This window comes from Nomascus leucogenys, chromosome 22a (assembly GCF_006542625.1).
Source record: "Nomascus leucogenys isolate Asia chromosome 22a, Asia_NLE_v1, whole genome shotgun sequence".
In the NCBI taxonomy this organism is placed as follows: domain Eukaryota; kingdom Metazoa; phylum Chordata; class Mammalia; order Primates; family Hylobatidae; genus Nomascus; species Nomascus leucogenys.
In genome coordinates, this window is record NC_044402.1 from 42943716 (window position 1) to 42969264 (window position 25549).

The following is a 25549-nucleotide window of genomic DNA, read 5'->3' on the forward strand; positions in this document are numbered from 1 at the left end:
GTCTCCCTTAACCCAGATAATGGCATTTCTATTGCCCCAGTGGTTTCAGCCAGAAACTTCGCTCCTTCCATTTTCTCACTCTCACTTCCAGTCCTGTTGTGCCTTTCTCTAAAATATTGCCAACCCATCAAACTTTCTGTTACAACTTCCCTTGTCTAAACCTTCCCTTTCTTTCTCCTTAAATGTTTCAAAGGTCTTCTAATAATCTCCAACTCTCTGCACTGCTTTTTTTTCCAGTCAATTTCTCCTGAATGCTCAGAGCAGTCTTTAAAAGTAAGATAAATCTTTAAAAATAAGATAAATAAGTCAAACAACTTTAAAATCATAAACATGCAGTCATTCCTCTGTATACGTGGTTTCTGTGTCTATGGATTCAATCAATCACAGATCAAAAGTATTTAGAAAAAAACGATTCCACAAATCTTCAAAATCAAAACTGAAATTTGCAACACACCAAGTACTACACTGAATTCACTTAAACGAAGTGATATGTAGGCATTGTATTAGATATTATAAGTAATTTAGAGATGATTTAAAAGTATACAGGAGAATGTGCATAGGTTATATGCAAATGCTACACCACTTTATACCAGGGACTGAAGCATCCATGGGTTTTGGTATCTGCGGGGGTCTTGGAACCAATTCCCCATAGAAACCAAGGGACCATCATGGTCCCCATTGCTCTAGAAATATAATCCAATCTCCGTAATGAGCCCTTGCTATCCTATATTTTACATATTAACCTTCAGCTTCATCTCTTCTCACTCATTGGTCATTCACTAAATTCCTGCTTTCATTTTCTGGAACACACAATCCCTTTCCACTTAAGGGAGTTTCCATTTCCCTTTTGTCTGCCTGAATATTGTTTCTTTCAGCTCTTCTATTGTATATCCTTCCCACAGGAACTAAATAAAAGGTTATTCATTACACAGAGCACAGAGAGGCTTTTTCTGAGCACCGTTCACCCCTCTTCACTCCTTTGTTTTTTCTCATCTCACAACATTATTTACTACCTTCATAACACTCATTAAACTTTTAATTTGCTCATTTGATTTTCTTACATGTTTTTGTTTCTCTCTCCTTCCTGCATCTCCACTCCAAGACTGTGGGACTCATGTGGGGAAAAACTGAGTGTCTTAGGATGACTATCATCTCCCCAACACCTGGCCCAGAACCTAGCAAATAGTAGATGCCCACAGAATATTGATTCACTGAATAAATGAATGTACAAGTGGCCATGAGGTGGTTACTTTTTACCTTTCAAAAATACCATAAAACTCCTTAAAAAATGAGAATGTTATAATGGGGTCATACATACGTTTTTATTGACACTGGCTTCTTTTACTCCACATAATGCCTTTGAGATTCACCCCAGTTACTCCGTGAATCAATAGCTGGTTCCTTTAAATTGATGAGTGGTATTCTGCACTGACTCTGGACTTGGCCATGTGTCTTGTTCTGCCGAAAAGAATTAATAACACAAGAGAGTTTTGCATTGGGACTGCCCTCTGTTGTTACTATTGGAATACTGAGGCCACCGTGGAATTGAACGTAAGCCAGTCTTCTGGAAGACAAGAAGCAATGATGTCCTGGTGAATGTTTAAGAACTAGTTCTTGGGGTAAAGGGGGCAGAGAAGGCTCTGATTTGTAGTATTTTCCAATGTCCGTGGTACAAATACTCCCACTATGGCAGATTTCAAGCCACCAAGTGTATAATAACTACCTCACAAAACCCCTGATAATATAAAACACGCTCTCATTCAGGTATAAGTCAGCTCCCGCTGATGACAGATGAGAGACCATGTGGAGAGAATTTGGGGCCTGGCTGACAGTAAACCAGCTCATGTTGCTAACCTGGCAACTACCGGACATATGAATGTGGTCAGTATAGATTGTCCAGCTCACCCAGACTTACCAGACATCCTAGTAGAGGTCAAACATATTGGCCTAGGCCAGAAAAGGTACTCACCTTGTTTGTGAACAAATATAAAATTGTTCCTAGTTTAATTCAATAAATTTTGAGGTGGCTTAATATGGAGCAAAATCTAATGAATACAATTGGCTATCATTTCATTCCATATCACCTATGGGTATCTTGAATATTATAAATAAACAAATGATAAGCAGTTTCTGAAAAAAATGAGTCTGCACAGCACATGAAAAGTAGTAAAATTTTTGTTTTGCTGAGATAAGTGGCTATGTTGTTGTCATATTGCTAGTGTACTGCTAGGTTCATGTGGAACTTGAATTTTTTTTTTAAACAGTGAAAATATGGGTTGTAATACCAGGAGTAAAAATGAACTGTTGACGCTAGCATCCCATCCTAGTTGATGTTGCATTTTTTTCTTTTCATTGTGTTGTTGTGACAATTGTTATAGAAAATTTCACACAAGTTTCCTGTAATAAACTGTATGTTAATACTAGTGGTCAATGTTGAGAACCAGACCCAAAACTGAAACCAAATATTTGAAACACAAAGATTTAGAGATGTTCTGCTCCTTTTCTTTTAAGAAAAGACAGAATTTAAATCATCCTGGTGGCATAATAGGAGCGGAACTAATTTTTTAAATTGAATTTTAATGCTGGATAATTTGCATAGAAATGAACCAAAATAGACAACTCAGAATTAGGTCCCTTCTTGTACAAGTGGACAGTAAAGACATTTAACCATTATGGACCTATGTAATGATAAGGGGAAGAAAGCACAGAAAACAGCCTTGATCATCATTCTCACACCCTAGAACAAGATATTTGGATTTTCTTCTTTACATGGGCTCTTAGGATATGTATATATGTACTGTATAAACGCATTTCCTACTTTGTAAAACGAAACCCATTACCATTAGTATGAATTCCTTCAACTTTCTCTCTTAAGTATCTAACTTTTTTAACACATCGTTTCCCAACTATAAATTCATCTCTTCCCATTTATACCCTAAATTCTTGAAATCAACTATTACATCATGTCAGTTGTCCCCAGGTCATCATTTCCCATTGATTTCTCTTGAAGTTTTCTTTAGTTGTTTGTTTCATTCTCCACCATTTTCTGTTCTAGGCCCCTGCTGGCTCACTATCATGGCTACATTATCTGGGCTTTTCTGCCTCTAGCCTTTATTGAGATTGGAGAATAAAAGGAGCTGGCAGGAGATTAGAGGGAAAAAGGAGAGAAAGATCTAGATTTTACTTCTGTTTCTCCTCCCTGCCACTTCACTAGAATTCTTCTAGTAATCTATCCTTGAGTATTTATAACTTGCAGGTCCCTTTATGGCTCTAGCTCTCAACTATTTCTAACCCTCTTCTTGTCTCTTCAGGCAAAGAGTAATAAAGTTTCCTGCTGGTTCTGGTGTTAGGATGCCTCATTTAATCCTGCCAAGATTTTTATAGATAGTTGATTCTCATATTATATTGAAAACCTTTGCCAAATACGTTTTATGTTTTCTTCTGTGACCTTGACTAATACACTTCTTGACCCATTGTAATGGGTCTGCTTCTTGCTCAACACTTACAAAAATGTGACCCACCAAGCTATTTCACTAAATAAATGGCTTCTGGGCCGGGCGCGGTGGCTCACGCTTGTAATCCCAGCACTTTGGGAGGCCGAGGCGGGCAGATCACGAGGTCAGGAGATCGAGACCACGGTGAAACCCCGTCTCTACTAAAAATACAAAAAATTAGCCGGGCGTGGTGGTGGGCGCCTGTAGTCCCAGCTACTCGGAGAGGCTGAGGCAGGAGAATGGCATGAACCCGGGAGGCGGAGCTTGCAGTGAGCCGAGATTGCGCCACTGCACTCCAGCCTGGGCGACAGAGCGAGACTCCGTCTCAAATAAATAAATAAATAAATAAATAAATAAATAAATAAATAAAAATGGCTTCTGGTTTTAGGGAGAATTTTGTCATTCTCCTGTGACAAGGTGCTAAAGGTAGTTATTTTTTTAATAGCATGGTTTTTTTTCTGTATATTTTTCTATGTATTCAACTACCTACTGAGCATCTCCACTTGTTTTTATATGCACACTTCAAATTCATTATGGACAATATTCAACTTATCTTTCCCTTATATGACAAATAATAAAGACTTTTTTTAAATGAATGAACTCCTGGAGTTGTGTATTGTCTTGCTAGCTCCTCAAGCAAGAAAATTTTGCACTAATTTTGTTTCTCCTTTACCGTCAAATGTAGTCAAGTAATAGGCATTATCTATATAAACTTTAAATATTTCTGAGTCTGTTCAATTCTATTTTACTATGATCCTCATTACACACTGGATTGATGCAATAGGTGTCATCAACTTATCTCATCTTTATGATTTTTTATTTGTAATAGATTTTCTATAATCAGTCAAATTGCTTAGTCTAAATATATAACATTAAACCTCCGAAAATACCTCAATCTTTCCATTGTCCTTTTAGCAAAGTTGAGATTTCTGAGTAAGACTTACAACATCATTCTAAAATTGATCTTTCTACCCAGGCTTATATTTCACTCTCTTTGTTATTAGTTTGAGTAATTCTAGCTAATGTAACAAAATATCATGAAATTTTAGGTACTTACACATGAAATGATATATCTACTCATGTAACTATGCTCAGTAGTGCTATGATTGGTGACTGGTCACCCATCAGTGATTGAGCAACCCAGGTTTCTTCCATCTTTATTTTTGAAAAGTTTTATTTTGCTTTTAATTGTCACATAATTGCACATATTTATGGGGCACTGTGTGATGTTTCAATACATGCATATATTCAGTAATGATAGAATCAGGGTATTCAGCATATTCATTATCTAAAACATTGATCATTAGTTTGTGGTAAGGACTTTTAAAATCCTCTCCTCTAATTATTTTGAAATATGCAATATTAACTATAGTCACCCTGCAGCCAATAGAACAAATAAGTATTTGGGTGATGAAATAATTTGTGCAACAAACTCCCATGACACAAGTTTACCTATGTAACAAACCTGCACATGTACCCCTGCACTTAAAATAAAAGTTATTAAAAAAAAGAAATGCTACTGATATTTTTGGTTGATGCTGTATCCTGCAACTTTACTGAATTTATCACTTCTTAGAGCTTTTTGGTTGAACCTTTATATAAAATCTATGTATAAAATCATGTCAACTGCAAATAGAAACTATTTGACTTCCTTCTTTCCAATTTAGATCCCTTTTATTTATTTCTCTTGCCTAATTTCTGTGGCTAGGACTTTAGTACTATGTTGAATAAAAGTGGTGATGGCCGGGCGTGGTGGCTCACACTTGTAATCCCAGCACTTTGGGAGGCCGAGGCGGGCGGATCACGAGGTCAGGAGATCGAGACCACGGTGAACCCGTCTACTAAAATAAAAAAATGGCGTGGCTCAGGCGAGATCGAGCAGGTGAAACTTCTAAAAAAAAAAAAATTGGCCAGGCGTGGTGGGGCGCCTGTAGTCCCAGCTACTCGGAGAGGCTGAGGCAGGAGAATGGCGTGAACCCGGGAGGCGGAGCTTGCAGTGAGCCAAGATCGCGCCACTGCACTCCAGCCTGGGTGACAGAGCGAGACTCCATCTCAAAAAAAATAAATAAATAAATAAATAAATAAATAATAAAAAGTGGTGAAAATTGGCATCTGTGTCTTGTTTCAGATCTTAGAGGAAAAGCTTTCAACTTTTCTCCAGTTAGCTGTAGTTTGTCATTTTTGGCCTTTATTGTGTTGAGGTACATTTTGTTGAGAGTTTTAATCAAACAGCATTGTTGAATATTGTCAAATACTTTTTCTGTTTATCAAAGTGATAAATTAGCTTTTGTCCTTGATCCTGTTAATGTGATATATCACATTTATTGTATTATGTAGGTTGTATTATCTAGAATGAATCCCATTTGATTATGGTGAATGATCTTTTTAATGTGCTGTTGAATTTGGTTGGCTAGTATTTTCTTAAGGATTTTTGCATCTATTTTTATCAGAGATATTGTTCTGTAGTTTCATATTTTGTTGCGCCCTTGACTGGTTTTTGTATCAGAGTTATGCTAGCATTGTAGAATAAGTTTGGACAAATTCTCTCATCTTCAATTATTTTGAAACAGATTGAAAAGTATTGATAACATCTTTTAAATGTTTGGTAGATTTCAGCAGTGAAGCCATCATATCTGAAGCTTTTCTTTGATGGGAGACTTTTTATTATAGATTCTATGTTGTTACTCACTATTGGTCTCTTCAGATTTTCTACTTTTTCATAATTCAATTTTGGTAGGTTGTAATGTATATGTTGGCATGTGGTTGTTCGTAATAGTCTCTTATAATCCTTTGTATTGCTGTTACATCAGTTGTAATGTACACTTTTTTATCTCTGATTTTATTTGAACCTTCCCTCTATTTTTCTAAGTTAATCTAACTAAAGATTTGTTTCTGTTCAAGGATTTCTGTATTGTTTTAGTCACTATTCCACTTACATCTGCTCTCATTTATTTCTTTTTTCTACTAATTTTGTGTTTGTTCTTGTTGTTCTAGTTCCTTGAGGTATGATGTTAGACTGTTTATCTGAGATTTTTTGTCTTTTATGGTGTAGGTGTTTATTGCCATAAACTTCCCTCTTGGAACTGCTTTTGCTGTATTCCGTAAGTTTTCATAGACTGTGTTTCCAATTTCACTGGTCTCATGAAGTGTTTGAATTTTCTTTTTAACTTATTCATTAATCCATTTGTTATACAGGAGTATGTTGTTAAATTTACATGTATTTAAATGGTTTCTAAAGTTTTTACTGTTAGTGATTTCTAGCTTTATTCCATCATGGTCAAAAGAGATACTTGATTTTGATTTTTACAGATTTGCTGAGATTTGTTTTGTGGCCTAACATCTGATCTATCCTGAAGACACTTCCATGTGCTGATGAGGAGAATGCATACTCTTCAGCTGTTGAGTGGGATGTTCTGTGAATATCTGGCAGGTCCACATGATCTAGAGTGCGCTTTTTATTTGTTGTTTTTTTGCAGAATTTTTGTCTAGATGATCTGTCCTTTGCCGAAAGTGAGATACTGATGTCCTCTATTATTATTGCATTGGAGTCTATCTCTCCCTTTACATCTAATAATATTTGCTTTATATGTCTGGGTATTGTGGTTTGAGATTAATATATATTTGGAGTTGTTATATCCCCTTACTGAATTGACCCCTTCATCATTATATCATGACCATCTTTGTCTCTTTTTACAGTTTTTGACTTAAAGTCTATTTTATCTGATCTAAGTATAGCTATTCTTGCCCTCTTTTGATTTCCATTTGCATGGCATATAATTTTCTCTTCTTTATTTTTAGTCAATATGTGTCCTTACAGGTGAAGTAAGTCTCCTGTAAGCAGTATATAGTTGTGTGTTTTTAAAATGCATTCAGCCATCTTTTAATTACAGAATTTAATACATTTATATTGAAGGTTATTATTGATAGGTATGGATTTACTGTTGCCATTTTGTTCATTGTTTTCTGGTTATTTTGTAGGTCTTTTTTTCTTTCTTCCTCTCTTGTGTTTACTTTTGTGGTTTCATGGTTTTATTCCATTTTCTTTTTCATTTGCATATATGCTGTAACTTTTTTCTTTGTTGTTACTCTGGGGCTTACATAACAAATCTTATAGTTCTGAAGGTTTATTTTAAGCTAATAAAAATTTAACTTTGATTGCCTGCAAATATTCTAGACTTTTACCCTCCAACCCAATTTATAATTTTGTTGTCTTAATTCACATCTTTTATATAGTTTATTTCTTAAAAACTGATTGTAGCTATGGTTATTGTTGACCATTTTGACTTTTAACCTTCATACTATATACCACCACTATAATAATGTAGTACTCTAAATTTAATTATAAGTTTACTTCTACCAGTGAGTTAAATGCTTCCATGGTAGTAATTAATATTCTTTCACCTTGTAGTGGTAATTAACATCCTTTGAAACCATCTTTTAAGCGTTTCTTATAAGGCTGTTCTAGTGGTGATGAATTCCCTCAGCTTTTGCTTGTCTGGGAAAGACTTTACTTCTCCTTCATATATAAAGAATAATTTTGATGAGTATACTCTTCTTGACTAGAAGTTTTATTTTTTTCTCTCAGCACTTTGAATATATTATCCTATTCTCTCCTGGCCTGCAAGGTTGAGAAATATGCTGATCGTCCAAAGCAGCAAGATACAGCCATGAAGTCCCATATGGGGGGATTGCCTCATAAGAAAATGTCTTAGGCTGCAGGAGTTTGTGAGGCTGCTCTGTTAGCTTGGGTACAATCACTGGGCATGAGTGCCTGTTCCTTGGGGAACAGGGTGCCTCATGGGCTCAGGTGCTAAGGTTACAGCTGTTCTGTTGGTCCTAGGCTCTGAGTCGACAGAGCCAAGATACTGCAGTCACTGGGATGGAAAGATGGAGTGCCTCCTTGGCAGTTTGTTTCCATGGGGTTAGAAGTTGTAGCTGCTCAGCTGCAGAATGGTGTGCTGCCATGAGTAGGTGCGGTGTAGTGGCAGTGAAGTCTAGGGTATGGGAAGATACAGTGGCTACTGGCCCCCAAATGAGAAGGCACCCTAGCAGTGGCTTCAGTCTGAAGATGCCATTACACGGCAGCAGCTTGGATAAGGAGGAGGATAATAAGCAGCTTGCAGGAGGAGACACGATGTGGGCTCCTTGTTTGGGGTAACATAGACATGTGAACTCCGGGCAACTCCTCAGGCTGGGCCTAGGACCTGTGAGGACTACAGTGATCTCCATGAGCAAAGATTGTGGGCGTCCACATTTTAATTTGTGTTGCTGAGGGCCTCCTGCATACCTTTTCTCTTTAAGGAGAGTCTGCCCTGGCTCTGACCTCATCCCACTAGGAGAGACAAGATGGTAAAGGCAGAGTGTTCCATTCCCTTTTGTATATGGCCATCCTGAGTCTCCATGATCCACAGGGTCTCTGCCATTTCCCTGTTTTACTCCAGGGCTCTCCTTCATATATGTTAGTTGAAAAGTGGTTATTTATTTGTTGTTTTGGTCCTTTTGTGTGGTGGCCAGGGAGGAGGTTGAGTGTTAGGCGCTTCTAGTCAGCTATCTTGTTGGCGTCGCTTCCTCTTGCATCTTCTTGATTTAAGATTTCTTTGCATATGTAACAAACCTGCACGTTATGCCCATGTACCCTAAAACTTAAAGTATAATAATAATAAAAAAAGATTTCTTTAGGATCCCAGAGTCTTCTGCATCCTCTTGCAGACAAAGGACTAAAGAGTTAAGTCAGACTCAATTATTACTAACTTAGTCAAATTATTTCTTTTTGTGGTAAGAATATGATATTTTATTGGTAAGAATAGGACATATGGACTTACTTAGAAGAAAGGTGACTAAGAATTATAGTTCCATAAGGGGAGCTATTGTCCAGTAACAGCTCTAAACTCTAGAAGAGGAAGTAAGAAAATTGACGGATACTTAGTTCCCTGTAATTTACCGTCTCCTATAATCTGAGCTTTTAATTTCTCCAGTGCAGTGGTTATCTCATCATCCTTTGCAGATAGTTGCCTTTGTAAGTAGATTTCTGTGCTAGGGAGAACTTCACTTTTCTTCTTTGTCTACTAATGTACTTCGGGCCTCAGATTTTTCTTATCTGCTCTTAAGTCTTTATCAAAACAATTTAGACTCTATAGCTATTTGTTTAACCTGCCTTTTCCACTAGGACTGGGATATTTTTCGTTTTTCTCATCATTACATTCCCAGTAGTTTGCAGAAATTCTGGATAGAATAAAAACTTTATTAATGTTTGTTGAAGAAATTCATACCTCATTTAAGCCTGTTCTTTATGCACTTAATGTTTAGCAAACTCTTTACTGAGGTGTAACAGACACATAAAAAATCACAAATCATAAGTGTATGTATAGTTTGATGAATTGATGAATTACCATATGTGTTTGTTTCCTATAGTAACAAATTACTACACAATTGGTGGCTCATAAGAACAGAAGTTTATTTTCTCTTACTTATGGAGGACAGAAATTGAAAATCAATATCACTGGATAAAAATCAAGATGTTAACAGAGCCACACTCCTTTCAGAAACTCTGGAGAAAAATCTGTTTCTTGCCATTTCCAGCTTCTGCTGTCTGTGAGGACCTGCATTTTCACTCTCGTCTTTAATGATGATTGATAATGTATTTTAATGAAGTCTAGTTTGTCTCTTTTTTTTCTTGTATTACTTTATGTTTCATTTCATGAGTCTTGTTTCCCAATTTGGTAGAGGGTTCTTAAAATTTAGGTTCATAGTTTGTATATCTTCCAAGTGCCTAGATCATCCAAGCCACAGAGCTGTTGTATGTGCATGCACTCTCCCTCTGCTCTCTTTCTCTCTCCGTCTCTCTCTCTCTCCACACACACACACACACTCACACACATGCATGCACTATTACCATAGATTTACCAGATGTCTGTTTTTAAGAGCTTTAATCATCAAGTCTCTGTATATCCAATATAGACTCTGTTAAGTTTAAAGTTATTTGTGTCATATTTAAGAAATCCTTGCATATATAAAAGTCATGAAAACATTCTCCTATATCATCTTCTAAAAGCTTGATTTTTATTTATATAGAAATATATATTATTTTGAATTATTTTTGTGAATTTTGTGAATTTAGAGCCAACCTTTTTTGTTGTTGTTTGTTAAAGGTAAGAGTACAATTGCCAAGCTTCATATTTTTGTTTCTTCTCTTCATTATCCTATTTCTCATAGATCAGGTGACTATGTACTTGCTTTTTGTTCCCAGAATCTCTAGTGTGTTTCATTAGCATGTTTCTTTTTTCTTTACCAATACAAGATTTCAATATATAGTCTTTTGTTTAACTTTTATTTTTATTTCATGGGCATATGTGCAGGTTTGTTTTATAGGTAAATTACATGTCACAGACGTTTGTTATACAGATAATTCTGTTACCCAGGTAATAACCATAGTACTCAATAGGTGGTTTTTGGATTTTCCCTCTTCTCCCACCCTTCTCTCTGTAGTAGGCCCCAATGTCTATTATTTACTTTTTTGTGTCCATTCATACTCAGTGTTTAACTCCCACTTATAAGTGACTACATGTGGTATTTGGTTTTTTGTTTCTGTGTTACTTTGCTTAGGATAATGGCCTTCAGCTTCATCTCTGTTGCTGCAAAGGACATGATCTCATTCTTTTTATGGCTGTATTGTATTCCATTGTGTATATGTACCATGTTTTCTTCATCCAGTCTGCCATTTATGGGCATCTAGGTTAATTCCATGTCTTTGGAAATGCAAAGAGGCAAGAATAGTCAAGGAAGTTTCAAAGGACGACATACTCTACCATATATGAAGACTTCTTGTGTCTTCTTTCAAATTTGAAGAAAGTCTTGATATATGTAATGTATGTCTTCCTTCAAAATATCTTTGGATATTCTTGCCTCCTTGTATTTCCATATAAATTTTAGAATCAGCATGTCAGTTTGCTCAAATATATTATTAGAAATTTGATTGAGATTGCATTAAATCTATGGATCAATTTGGGAAAATTTAACCGTTATCAAACAACATTGCTAAATGCACTAGTTAACTTTAATAGCTTAAAATATTTTCTACATATATACAGAAATGTATGTATATATACCGAAAAAATATTTTTCTAAAAATATATTTTTTCCAAGCACATATTTTATTGCTATTTTGTCTCAAATTGTCTAGAATCTTCAGCACATTGAATAGAAATCATTGTAATAGTATTTTCTGTCTCATTCTCAATCTTAAAGGAAATATATTTTAATTGTGATATATAGTCTCCAGAATTGTGACATAAAAAATCTTTTTTTTTAGGCACCCATTTTGTAGAAATTTGTTATGGCTGCAAACAGTTTCAAAGATATTTGAAATTTTCTGTGAATAATGTGGAATTCATTATAGCCAATTTATTCTACTTTAAAAAAAAGTAGGCTTTTGACAAATGTGTATATATATATGTGTATATATATATATACACAGACACACATATATACATATATATATATATATATATGTTGTTGGCACCAAATACCTAGAAAATTTTGTAGAAAGCAAAAATTTATGTCAAATAATCTAAAGGAAAACAGAAAAAAATAGGAATAAAATAGTAAATAGGGAAAATTATAAATACACAAATATAAAATAACCAAATTAGAAATTGCTAAAATACTTAATACATAAGATAAAGAAAAGCTAAAAATGTATAACAATAAGGTGAAATCCATGTTGTAAAAGGTAATACTTTTTCTACTATGTCAATGTATGTTGTAATGTTATGAATAAATTGGGTAAAGATATCAGAAATTCAGTATGCCTGTACATTTTGATTGTCAGGTCTAAATCTATCATGTATTCAATTGAAGAGAATCACAAGCTTAGTAACATGAATAACATTTTATGCACATTGGAATCTCTAAATCTTTATAAAATATTTTAAAATATTACTAAATATTTTCAAGACAATTTGTACTTTAGAATTATAAACAATGAAAAAATAGTTAACATTATATTTAAATAGAACCAAAGACTGACTTGATGCAATTCTCTTGCACTTAAAACAAAAAGCCAATTCTGTAACTCAATAACCCATATCTCTGGCAAAGACGGTTGGCATGACACTGTGATATACTGGAGGGTCTTCATTCTAATTCAGGATTATGCTCCTTCATAGCAATCCCTAGTTTTTCCAGGAGTTCACATGATGGTTTCTCAGCTTCCACATGGCTGATTTAACATCTTCATTCCTTAGAGAGTAGATGATGGGGTTCAACAAGGGAGTACAAACAGTGTAGAACACAGAAAGAAATTTGTCCACCGAAAGTCTGCTAAAAGGCCATATATAGAAATAAATGCAAGGCCCGAAGAATAGAATCACCACTATGATGTGGGCAGTTAATGTAGAAAGAGCCTTAGATGACCCACTGGAGGACCTGCGCCAGACATTGATCAAAATGATGGTGTAGGAAATAATTAAAGCCAGGAAACAGCTCAATGATATCAGGCCACTGTTCGTTAGGGTCATAATTTCCATTTCATATGTATCCATGCAAGCCAGCTCTATCACCAAGGGAAGGTCACAAAAGAAGCTATCCACCTCATTGGGACCACAGAATGGCAGGTCTACTGTAAAAGCCAAGTGGCTCACAGAATGAAGAATGCCCACTGCCCAGGAAATAGACATAAAAATTATACATAGCCTCTGGTTCATAATTGTACTGTAGTGCAGTGGCTTACATATGGCTATAAATCTGTCATCTGCCATAGCTACAAGCAACATCATCTCACTCCCAACAAAACTGTGAAGAAGGAATATCTGGGCCATGCAACCCTTAAAGGAGATAGTCTTGTGCTCCACAAAAACGTCTACAAGCATCTTGGGGGTGGCAAAGTTAGACTGACAGATATCAATGAAAGAAAGATTACTGAGCAAGAAGTACATAGGAGAGTTCAAATGGGAGTCAAAAGAAATAATGGCAATAATTAAGACATTGCCTAGCACTGATGTCACATAGACTATAGAAAAGATGGCAAAAAAGAAAAGTTGAAATTCCCAGGAATTAGAGAGTCCCGAAAGTACAAACTCAGACACCACTGATTCATTTGTGTGAGCCATGTATCCAATATGCAGTTACCTAAAAAAAAGAGATTAGAAAAATGTCACAATGATTGGCATTACAATACCTCTAGTTTATAAACGAAAGAAATATAGTCAATTATAAAGAAAAGAAATAGTCAATTTAATTAGGTTATATATATTTACATATGTAAATACTCAGTTGACGAATATTTAACATCCATGACTGCTATGAAAGTTGAAAGAGTGTGAAAAAGAGGATTAGATATGAATCCCTGTCATAATTAGAAAAAACTACACATACTAAAAAAACGAAAATATAAAATCAGAAACAGGAGAGTATAAGTGGAATACATTAATAGTATAAACGTTAATAAGATTAAAGAGATTATGCCAAAGTGGTAAGATAAGTTTTAGTTCGAATAATTTCTATTTGTGCTAAAACTTCTCTAAAGTTTGAAATTTGCTAGCCAAAAGTGAAGAAAAAGTCTATTATTTCAAGTGAAATGAATAACATGAAAAAAGAATCAAAGGTAAAAATATAAAGATGTACTTCATTCAGGAACCTGTTAGTGGAGTGGCCTGGCTGGAGGAGAGGGCATGCTAAGAAACAATAAAAATTAAATTAACAAATGGTAGATCAAGAGCAAATCGTGAATGCAATTAGCCTTAAACACAAGACTAAGTGGAACTGAGAATCATAGTGTTCTTGGAAGTATTTTAAGAAACAAAAGCGGCCAGGCACGGTGGGTCACGCCTGTAATCCCAGCACTTTGAGAGGCCAAGGCAGGTGGATCACCTGAGGTCAGGAGTTCAAGATCAGCCTGGCCAACATGGTGAAACCCCGTCTCTACTAAAACCACAAAAAAATTAGCCAGGCATGGTGGTGGGCACCTGTATTCCCCCCTACTCGGGAGGCTGAGGCAGGAGAATCGATTGAACCTGGGAGGTGGAGGTTGCAGTGAGCTGAGATCACACCACTGCACTCCTGCCTGGGCAACAAGAGTGAAACTCTGTAAAAAAAAAAAAAAAAAAAAAAAAAAAAAAAAAAAAAGAAATGTAAAAAGAAGAAAAGAAAAGAAAAAAGAAAACGATAGAAGCAATTTACTGTAATAGAGAAGGAAGAGCCAATGGTGACATTCTGAAAGTTTCTCTGAAGGTCAAGAACACTTCCTTTCAACCTTTTAACAAATAGTTAATCAAAGTTCACCTTCAGTCACATAAAAAGCAATTAACTATAAATGACACAATAACCAACAATGCGTTTTCAGTCTCTTTCTTCTGACTGTGTTTTATCTTTCTTATACGTACCTGACAAACTTGAATTTGTCAAAATCTCTAACACCTCTCAGGAATGGTCCTTTAAGAAATATCTCATATAGTTCATTTCAAAGGCATAAGAAATTCTCAGGAAAGCTAACTGGTAAGTAAGTTTGCTCTTAAATGTTTTTTGACATTTTGCTTAACACATGTGGCCACTTGGTCACAGAGAAAACCCTGCACACCCTTCCTGAAGTGGTTCAGAAAACATTTTTGACCTTAGCTCTGTGTATCCAACAGTACACAACAGGTATTTGTTTGTCCTTATACTAACTGAAGCTCTGCACCCCTCCATATTCCTCAGTGGTTTGTTAGAACCAGTTAATTTAGACATGACCAAAATAATAAATATTTTATATTTTAAAAGCTAAAATTGTATAGGTAATCATAAACCAAATTAAAAAGTGTTTAAACAGTTTTCAAGCTTTCATTATGTAGTTTTAACCTGGATGTTGAAGCACTATATCCTGCACTTTCAGGGCCTTCCATGTTTGCATTGGTTATGATATGTAGTTTTAAGTAGAATGCAGGCCGGGCACGGTAGCTCATGCCTGTAATCCCAGTACTTTGGGAGGCCGAGGTGGGTGGATCACGAGGTCAGGAGTTCGAGACCTGCCTGGCAATCATGGTGAAACCCTGTCTCTACTAAAAGCATAAAATTAGCCGGGTGTGGTGGCACACACCTGTAGTCCCAGCTCCTCAGGAGGCTGAGGCAGGAGAATCACCTGAACCTGGCAGGTGGAGGTTGCAGTGAGCCGAGATCATGCCACTGCACTCCAGCCTGGGTGACGGAGCAAGACTCCATCTCAAAAACAAAGAATGCAGAAACCTAAGTTACTCAAGAATGTAAGCAGATCAATGAGGCATGAACTGACCTAACTACATGTTTCCATGATGGGATCTCATTTCCATGTGGAAGATTTGGAGAAATGCTGGCATGTCTAATCATGTGTATACATGAGCAGGGGAAATGAGGAAGCAAAGAAACATTGAAAAAGAAAGATATTCCCATTCCTAAGAGTAAAAAAATTCCTAAAGAGCTATAGTTATGAATTTTAAAAGATAAAATTTGACACCATGAGGAACTGCTTATAGCATTCAATTCATTGTGGAAAGCCTATTAAATACAGTTATTTCATGGAAGAAAAACTATTTATTTTCATAGGTTATTAAGCAAAAAAAAATCCTTGACACAGAGCATGGAAATAAATTTAGATTCTACTACTACTGGTATAGAATATGTACCAGTTCTTTATACAGTAATAATAATGAACCATTGTAATTACAGTAAAAAATACTCCATAATTGAAATGTCATTTGTGATAAGATTTGCCACTTAAATGAATCACACAGTATTTTGTACATACATATATTATAGCAAATATTAGAAAATGTGCTTTGTATAAAAATGATAATATTGATAACATTTATAGCACTTTCTATGTTCTAAGCAGTCTCCTAAGCATATGGCATGCATTTGTACTCATTTAATGCTCAAAACAACCCTTCAAAGTAGCTACCGTTCAAATATGCATTTTATAATTGAGGGAACTGAGGCACAGAGAAGCTTAGGCTAAGTAAATTGCCCAAGTTTATACTACTAGTAAGTTGTATACTTGTAGTAATGACTCCTACAGTAGACTGGGAGATGCTTTTGGACAAACAAAGCTAAATCTTACGCGTGATAGAGTGGTGGGGCTCTGAAGTGGGACAGGCTTGGATTCAATCTGAGCTCCTAAAATTTCTAATGGAATGAACAGTTCCTTGACTTTTCTCAACTCCTTTTCTAACATGTGAAATGGTGATGTCACTTGTAACATTTCAGAGAGGAACATAATAGGCATTTACACGGGAGTGGGGATTGAAAGAGATGAAAGAGGGTGCTCAAGAAGACAGAGGGGGAGAAAGAGGGAGAAGAGAAGGAGCAACAGTAGGAAGAGGAGGAGGAGGAAGAAAAAAGAAGGAAAAGGAGAAGGAAGAAGAAAGAGAATAAAACATGATTAACAAAAAAATTGTTAAATAATGTTAGTGGTATTATTCCATTTTCAAAAATCATCTTATCTTTGAAAAATATATTTTTTTGAAAATATCCAAATTTCCCACAAATTATATCTTTTCAATATCTAATAAATGATAAGGTTTTTAGTCTTAATTTTTCAAAATATAGGAAACAACTAGAAATTCCTCTTCAGGCTAACTTCCTGTGATTTTTTTAGTGCAAGTAGAACAGATCAGGTTCAACATTATATCTCATTTTCTTCTTAATAATTAAGGTAGTTACCCAATAGTATAGACAAATAACATTTGCTACTTTCTAGCTGCGTGACTGAACTTAAAAGATAGAACTGGATTATCTCTAAAGCTAGTTTCATCTCTAAAATTCTAAGTGCAGAGGCAGTTATGGAAACACATGGAGTTCATAAAAGTCAGCATTCCTTGAACAGTCCACAGAGCACCGAGAAGCTTCTTCATTATTGAATCATTCATTCTCTCATTGCCACTATACCTTAGAGATAGGAGTGTTTCCAGATCCCAAAATACACCATCAGAAAATTTCCCTATTCTTGGTGTAAAACCAAGTTGGATACAAAAGGGTTGCTGTTACATTAATATCTACTATACAATGTGTCAATGGAACTCTGAAATCATAAACATGAATAACTTTTCTTGTCTTTATTTTAATGTATAATACTTGACGACCTATAAGCCTAGAAGCAAACAATAAAGGATATACTACTGACCATTTACTCTAGTGTGTATAGCTACACCTTTCTTCATTTGAGGCAAATTTTGGTAGTCAATAAATATTTGTTAAACTAATGGCTACAGAGTCACTGAACAGAAAGCATAAATGGGTCAGAGAAGGGACAGATAATGGTTGTAACATATGTTCCTCTGTTTATCAGATTCTGATCCTCTTCTTAGCAGGGTTGCCCAAAAGCAGTGCAGTGGAAGAATGGTATAGACAGAGAAGTGGAGAATAGGAATGTTGTTCTTCCAGAGGGAGTTTTCAATTTCAGACAATAACTTCCACTTTGCTATCTTCTAGTTGCTGATTTTGCATCTATAAGAGATCTCATTAATTATTTCTCTAGTGCAACAATATGTTCACAATGAATTTATAATACTTACACTTTGAAAAAGTTGTCCAAGTCTTTGACTTCTTCCTTATTTTCTCCAGTTTGGTGTCCTCTAGGTTGTTTCTGTTTCTCACTTTCTGCTATGAGTCTTCATACTGAAAATATTTGTAATATAATCTTAACTTGATGCATTTTAACTTGGTTCCCTACACTGTGCCATATGGAAGGAAGCCTCTCAGGTCCTGTCCTGAGGTAGTGAGGGCTCTGATCACCTTGCACTCAACCGAGCAATTACAATATCTTAAGGCAATACAGTATAAAGCCTTTTCACCTCATTCTAGAAAACTGATTTCATTGGTGAAGCAAGAAATCGCCCTTTAGAGATCTGAGGTCACTTTCCAGTGGGAGTAATTATGTTTTACAAAATAATTTTCCAGAAATGGAAAAGAAAAAAAAGTTTGCTTGTTTGCCAACTAGTGTATACATATGAAAGCAAAAGATTACTTGATTTTAACTGAGTATCAGTCAGCAAAGGAAGTATTCAGGTATTCAACTCCTAACTTTCTGTTAATGAAACAATCACACAATCTTAAAAATGATCACCTCGCCTCAGGGTGTTTCCTCCAATTGCAAGGAGCCCACAACTTCATAAGACAGTTCAATCTGTGCTCCACTGTTTCTACCGTCTGTAATTTAAAGAGTAAATCTATTAGCACTTCAATATTATTTTTCTTCAAATATTTAAAGAGGCTCTCATTTATTCCCTATATAAATTTATTTCTTTCCCAAAATACATCAACAGTCTTTTTCAACTATAATTGATATAAGTTTTCTAGATCTCCACAGGTTCTGATGTAAGTTTCAAGTGGTCATCTTTAAGTAAAAAAATTGAAGGTAAGCTTCCCTATTACTTAGTGTTTCTATCTTCCTATGTATCCTGTGTGTGTGTGTACACCTTAGTAAAACGTTCACATATATAAGCATTTGAGCACAATGACACATATTGCAGCACTGACTGAAGGAGAGAGATACTGGAAAAAACCTAAGTACATATATATATAAATTTAATATAATTGTTAAATAATATTTTATACCTGAATATGTATGGTTAAAAACATAATGTTGAGGGAAAAAAGTTAAAGATTGTAAAATTATGTTCGAACTTTTATAAACCAAATCAATGGACACACAGATGAATTAAAGTTTTAAAATATCCAGACTACAAAGAAAAATTCAAAAGCATAAAGCCTAATTTAGCATCTTAAGGGAGATATACAATGACAGACAGTTAAGGGACTATCACAATAGTAAAATAATGGTAGATTTCAGCAGCAATGATTCAGGGAAGACCCAGTGTCAACAAGCATCTGTTTTTACCAGACAAGCATAATCTTGACTGTTTTTCATGCTGTCTGGCTTCTAATGGTTCTGCTCACCTTATGAGGCTATTTCTCTAAATGTACTGTCAAACATGCAGATAATGCCAAATCTTCCTAATACATTTTGTTCAGGATGATTAGAAATAGCTTCTTTTGATTGCATAAAATAATCATTATTAAAATAGCCTACAAATGTTACTAGGCGATAAGTTGTGTGAGAGTAGACAAGAAATATTTGCAAAAGAAAAATAACTAGAAGTAACTTTACCAAAAAAAATAAGAAAAGCTCCAAGGTGAAATATTTTGGTCCATGCTCTCTGTCTCTCTCTCTCCCCCTACACACACACACACACACAGTGTGATATGTCTAAAATGTATATATTATATTATTTTTAATTATATATATTTATATATAAACAATAAATGAAACAGAATAGTATCCAGAAATATAACCAAATATATATAAATTATAGTTTATAATAATAGTTATTAATAATAATTTAAAGAAATTTAGATTATAAATGAAATTCATGGGAAAAAGTAAATTTCTATCTGCATACAGTTATAAAAGCAAAATAAATTTTCATTGGATCAAAGATTAAGTTTTAAAAACTAGAAAAAAGCACGTGAAGTTTTTTTATAATGTTGGAGTTGGTAAGGCCTCTAAAGCATGATATTAAAGAAGCCATAACTATATGGCTATGTAATGGATAGAATTAATTGACTTAATCATTTTTAGATTTGATATATCAAAAAACCCACAATCAACATTAAATAAAGAGGCAAACTATAAAATATGTGCAACACATATGACAAACGAGACTAATTCTTTGTAAATCAAAATACTATTAGTAATTAAAATAAAGAAATATCAATAAGTAGAAAAATGAGCAGATGCACAAGGAGTTCAAAAGAACAGAAATACTCTACAACTCTATGACAATAATAAGACCTCTTTACCTTACAGACTGAAAAAATGTCAACTTAATTTGGAGTAATTTGGGGAGGAAATATGTTAATTCATTGTCAATGAAAACCTAATTAGAAACATACATTTTATACTTAGCGAATATATTTAAAGAAGAAAAAAGGTAACAATTTAAGAGACAAAAAATATGCCCAATTAAAAATAAAAACCCTGTTTCTTATTTAGAGAAACGTAAAATAAACAAATAGGAATTTTTTTTAAAAAAACAAGCTTTTTGTTGTCAGTTAAATTGGCAAAGATGGCAAAGAAAGGACATGAATTAGAGCCACATTGGAAAAAGACAAACATAATTGAAGTCACAGAAGAAGAGAGCACAAGGCTAAAATAGCTGAAGAGATCCTGGCTAAAAGCTTTCCATAACTGAAGTATACTTCTAGCCGTAGAAGCAAGATATTCAATAAACCACAAGCAATAAATAAATAAATAAATAAATAAATAAGATCATAGTAAATCCTAGAATTGTTGGGACAGGAAGCACAAAATCTGCAAGTGGATCAATGGGAATGCTGGAGAGAGAGTCCAATCTATTCCTTGTCTATTCCTTGTTATCTGATTGTGAGTATTTTAGCTACTGGTGACAGAAAATTGCAAATCAACTGTCATTTCAATGAATATATTACATTTTGGAGTTCACCATCTCAAAAAATGTGAGCATAATCTCAACAACAGCCTCTTATCTGAGGCTTTTAGAGGCCATTCCAATCTTGTTTGTAGCTGGAAGCTTCCCAGAAAAATGGATCCATGATATGTCTCTATTGTCACACCTCTTCACTGTAAATTCAATAAATTCTGGTTTCTTCACAGTAAATACTTTTGTCTATAATTCCAGAGACAATCTTTGTGGAATCCTATATCCATATATCAAACACTCTGTGTGCCCTGGAATTGTGTCTGGGGAGAAAGACTTACAGATAGAGAAGGAAAACCCACATCAGGAGTAGGAATGAATTCCAACAAAGACAAATCACTACCCCCCCTTCAGAGGAAGGAGTGTGATACAGTTGATTTGCCACCAAATGGATGTGGTCTCTCTGAGGAATGGCACCATAACAAGGTTGCAGCATGACTCCCTTCTACCAACAGACCAAGCATTCAGGAGCTGCAGTAGTGGTATGAGACTAACCTTGATAAAAGAGAGTCCATGTTTTTGGTCCCTGATAGGCATTGTTGTGAAGTACAAAAATCTACACACTTAGAGCCCACTCACATAGGTTCACCCTCATTCTTCCCTCCCAGACTACTTTCCTCCAGTTTTCAATTTTGATCTTCAAGACCCCTAACAAGCTAGCAAAGCCATTTTTTCAAAGCCCACGAATTCATGTTTATTTTTACTTATGACCAATTTTCCATCTAAATCTGATAACTAAGTGCAACGTTTATGGCTCTGGCCAATGAGAGAATTCTTCCTCCTGGGTGTCCGTGAAGGTCATCTGAGTGAGTTGTAATGCAGCAGCAGTCCATTTTTTGGCTTGCACCAAGACATAGAATGAAGTCATCCATAGAAACCCTCCCACGAGGCCATAATATTGAGCTTAAGAAAATATATTAATGCCACAGAAATACTTGATAAGGGATTTAGCCTACCTGTTCATACCAATTACTAGTGCCTTTATACCTGTTTCAGCGTGGTCCTACACATGCCATTTCCAATGTGTGATGGCTTGCTGCTGTGGCAGCTAGAAATTGTGATTTAATAAATCTGATAACAGTTCATGATGAGCAGTGCTTGTCACATAGGCAGTCGCTTGGAAATCCATGGTCAGGTACTTAGTCCCTGATAAGACCCAACAGCATACTAAGATCTATTTTTTAAACAGTAAGCAGTTGTCTTTTGCAGAGTTGTTTTTTCTGGAATCCTAAAAGTATTGTTATTTATCTAATTGACTTTTGTAAATAATCTACACAATGTCCTTATGTATCATGGATATCTCCATTTCATTGGATTTCTGGTTGACATAGCCTGAATGGCTGGGCAGTTTGCAGTGAAGACCAGAATTAGTACTGGTACCCACTGAAAACTGGAAATCCCATGAATCAACCTAAAATTGATCTAAAGTAATATTTACAAAGCAGTTTTTATGCTGCCTATAACATTCAATGATCCTGCAAGAACTGTGCCTCTTTCTCAGTGGTAAAGAATATAAAACAAAATAATGCGTATTTTATGTAACGAGAGGATACTCTGGCCTGCTCTAGTGTATTGGACTCAGCACCTAAATGATTTGGCAGAATTCTGAAAATATCTAAGGGTTATTGCTAACCTTCTTGTATGTCACTTCCTACTCACAGGTCTAATCAGTGCATGCCTTCAATGTGTGACTAATATGATGTTCTATAGATTATCGTGACCATTAAGTTCCCTCAGGACAATATTATGACAGAGAGTAAAAGAGTCTGAAAAAGCTGAACAAACTATAAATGTTCAGAAAGTTATGGAGTAAGAAATGTGACTTTTTAAGGGTGAGAACTCCATCACAAGACAAAGTTGAGAGGTTTTCTACAACTTTTGGTTGACATGTTAGTAGTTTTATGATATCCTTCATGTACTCGATATGAGGTTAAATCTATTTGAATTTCAAGATATTGCAAATACAACATATAATATGGCAAGGGTCTTCTCCATGGAAAAGTATTTATGATGAAATGTAGATCTGTTTAAAAAGTAAAACACCTATGGTGAAGTACTGGATCTTGGCTCTGCTGACAGATCCATTCCACCCACACCCCACCTTTATAGTTCCTCTAAAGACCACCCTGAAGTGCCTTTGCAATCACCTACTCTGTTTTTTCCTGGAGGACTCCGATACTCTGTGTTCCTGCAAAATGTACCTCTGATACTTTCCTCCTTGTCCTGTGACTAACTTGACTCATACTATTGCCAGTTGTCTATACTTAGTCAATGGAACTAAAGCTTCTTCATCTTTTATCCCATTGGCCTTTTGGGGTACTGTCCCCACTAGCCATGACACCATCTCTTTGTAAAGTCTGAGGCATCACATCAGCTCCTTCGAACAGCTTCTGAGCTGGGCACTGTCTGAAGGACTGTTCCTTGTCAGAAGGACTGCTCATCAACTTAGTTCATAAGCATAGCAGAAGTAGCTTAAATTGTGAGATCTCAGGAAACAAATAAAAGTCTGCCCTGGGTTTGGTAGCGTCCCTTCTTACTTTTTAAAATATTCAGATTATCAAAAGCAATTTAGGAATATATTCGTCTACTATAAACAAATCCCCTAATAAGGTAGAGTTTGGCTTAGCCAGGGAGAAATATGTTAATTAACTCATTGTATGGGTTATTGTGAAGAGGAAGCCATATAATACAGAGCCTGTGTGAACCAAAAAGGTTGTTTTTTTTTCTTTTCTTTATTCTAAGAGAAATAGCTAAAAATTAAAAGACTGAAGAGATCGGTGACTTGATCAAAAGCTAAGTAATCTGTTCAATGTCACAAAACAGTAATGTAATCAATGTTCAAATCCCAGTTTTTGACAGCCAACTCAAGACACTTTCCTTTACACTTTTTCAATTGACTAGAGTTATTTCCACATTTACTAAAATGTTCACTTCTTCTGCCATTTTATTCAGTTAAAGGTATTTCTCTGTCAGTTTGTCAGCATTGCAGGGAAAGTCTATAGGATCTGTAAACCAGAGAGAAAAAAAAAGAATTTTTAATACTCTCCTATTACTTTGAAATGTGTGTATTAAAAAGTTGATTACCAAGTTATATTAATAGTTGCTTTATTTTTTATATTTTAAACAAAATTTAAGGTGGGATTCTATAGTACATAATATCACAATCCTAACCGAAGTACAATGCTATGTGCCGTTAATAGTTTCCCTTAAATAAGAATTAATTAAATTAGAAATTCATTGCTATTAGCATTAGGAATGTCTCGTTTTTATTGGAACTAGAGTAATTTGAAAAATTGGTGGAAATAGTGCTGCAAAAAACATACATGTGCATGTGTCTTTAGAATAGAATGATTTATATTCCTTTGGGTATATAACCAGTAATGGGTTTGCTGGGTCAAATGGTATTTCTGGCTCTAGATCCTTGAGGAATAGCCACACCGTCTTCCACGATGGTTGAACTAATTTACACTCCCACCAACAGTGTAAAAGCATTCTTATTTCTCCACAGTTTCACCAGCATCTAATGCAAATCAAAACCACAGTGAAATACCATCTCACACCAGTCAGGATGGCGATTATTAAAAAGTCAAGAAATAAATTTGAGTTTACCAAATGATAGCATTCACTTTATAAATGCTATCTTTTTTTTTTTTTTTTTTTTTGATACGGAGTTTTGCTCTTGTTGCCCAGGCTGGAGTGCAAAGGCGCGATCTCGGCTCACCACAACCTCCACCTCCCAGGTTCAAGCGATTCTCCTGCCTCAGCCTCCTGAGTAGCTGAGACTGTAGGCATGCGCCACTATGCCCAGCTAATTTTTTTTTAATTTTATTATTATTATACTTTAAGTTTTAGGGTACATGTGCACAACATGCAGGTTTGTTACATATGTATACATGTGCCATGTTGGTGTGCTGCACCCATTAACTCATCATTTAGCATTAGTATATCTCCTAATGCTATCCCTCCCCCCTCCCCCACCCCACAACAGTCCCCAGTATGTGATGTTCCCTTTCCTGTGTCCATCCAGCTAATTTTGTATTTTTAGTAGAGAGGGGTTTTCTCTATGTTGGTCAGGCTGGTCTCGAATTCCTGACCTCAGGTTATCTGCCCACTTGGGCCTCCCAAAGTGCTGGGATTATAGGCATGAGCCACCATGCCCAGCCCTATCACTTTTTATATTTTCAAGCATGTCATAGATGAATTTCACTTTAGTGCATAAATAGATGAAGCTACTGACTTTTTTTTATTCAACTAGCTCCTGATTTCTCTCATTAACATATCTGATGAGATGCTTCTGAATGCTTCTGATTTCTCTCATTAACATATTTGTTGAGATGCTTCTGAATGCTTCTGATTTCTCTCATTAACATATTTCATGAGATGCTTCTGATTGCTTCTGATTTTTCGATATCTTCAAAATACTTAAAAGTATCTGTATCTGTCAGAGTCTAGTCAGGAGACAGAACCCACATGAGGAATTTGAACAGAGAATACTTAATATAAAGAATTAGCAACTGGTAATAGGAATTAGCTACTACAAGAAGAATAAAAAGTAACACTAAAAAAATACCCTAAGAGAGAACTGACATCTTT

At 35.3% G+C, this 25549-nt stretch overlaps 1 protein-coding gene and 1 pseudogene across 1 annotated transcript; both read right to left on the minus strand.

Moving 5' to 3' along the window:
- The window catches only part of LOC100601371, a 481171-nt pseudogene that overhangs the window by 305209 nt on the left and 150413 nt on the right, over positions 1-25549 (minus strand).
- LOC100587039 (olfactory receptor 4K1-like) lies at positions 12665-13600 on the minus strand. The gene has a single exon (XM_003282016.2). The coding sequence runs from the start codon at positions 13598-13600 to the stop codon at positions 12665-12667; it is 936 nt and encodes a 311-aa protein (XP_003282064.2).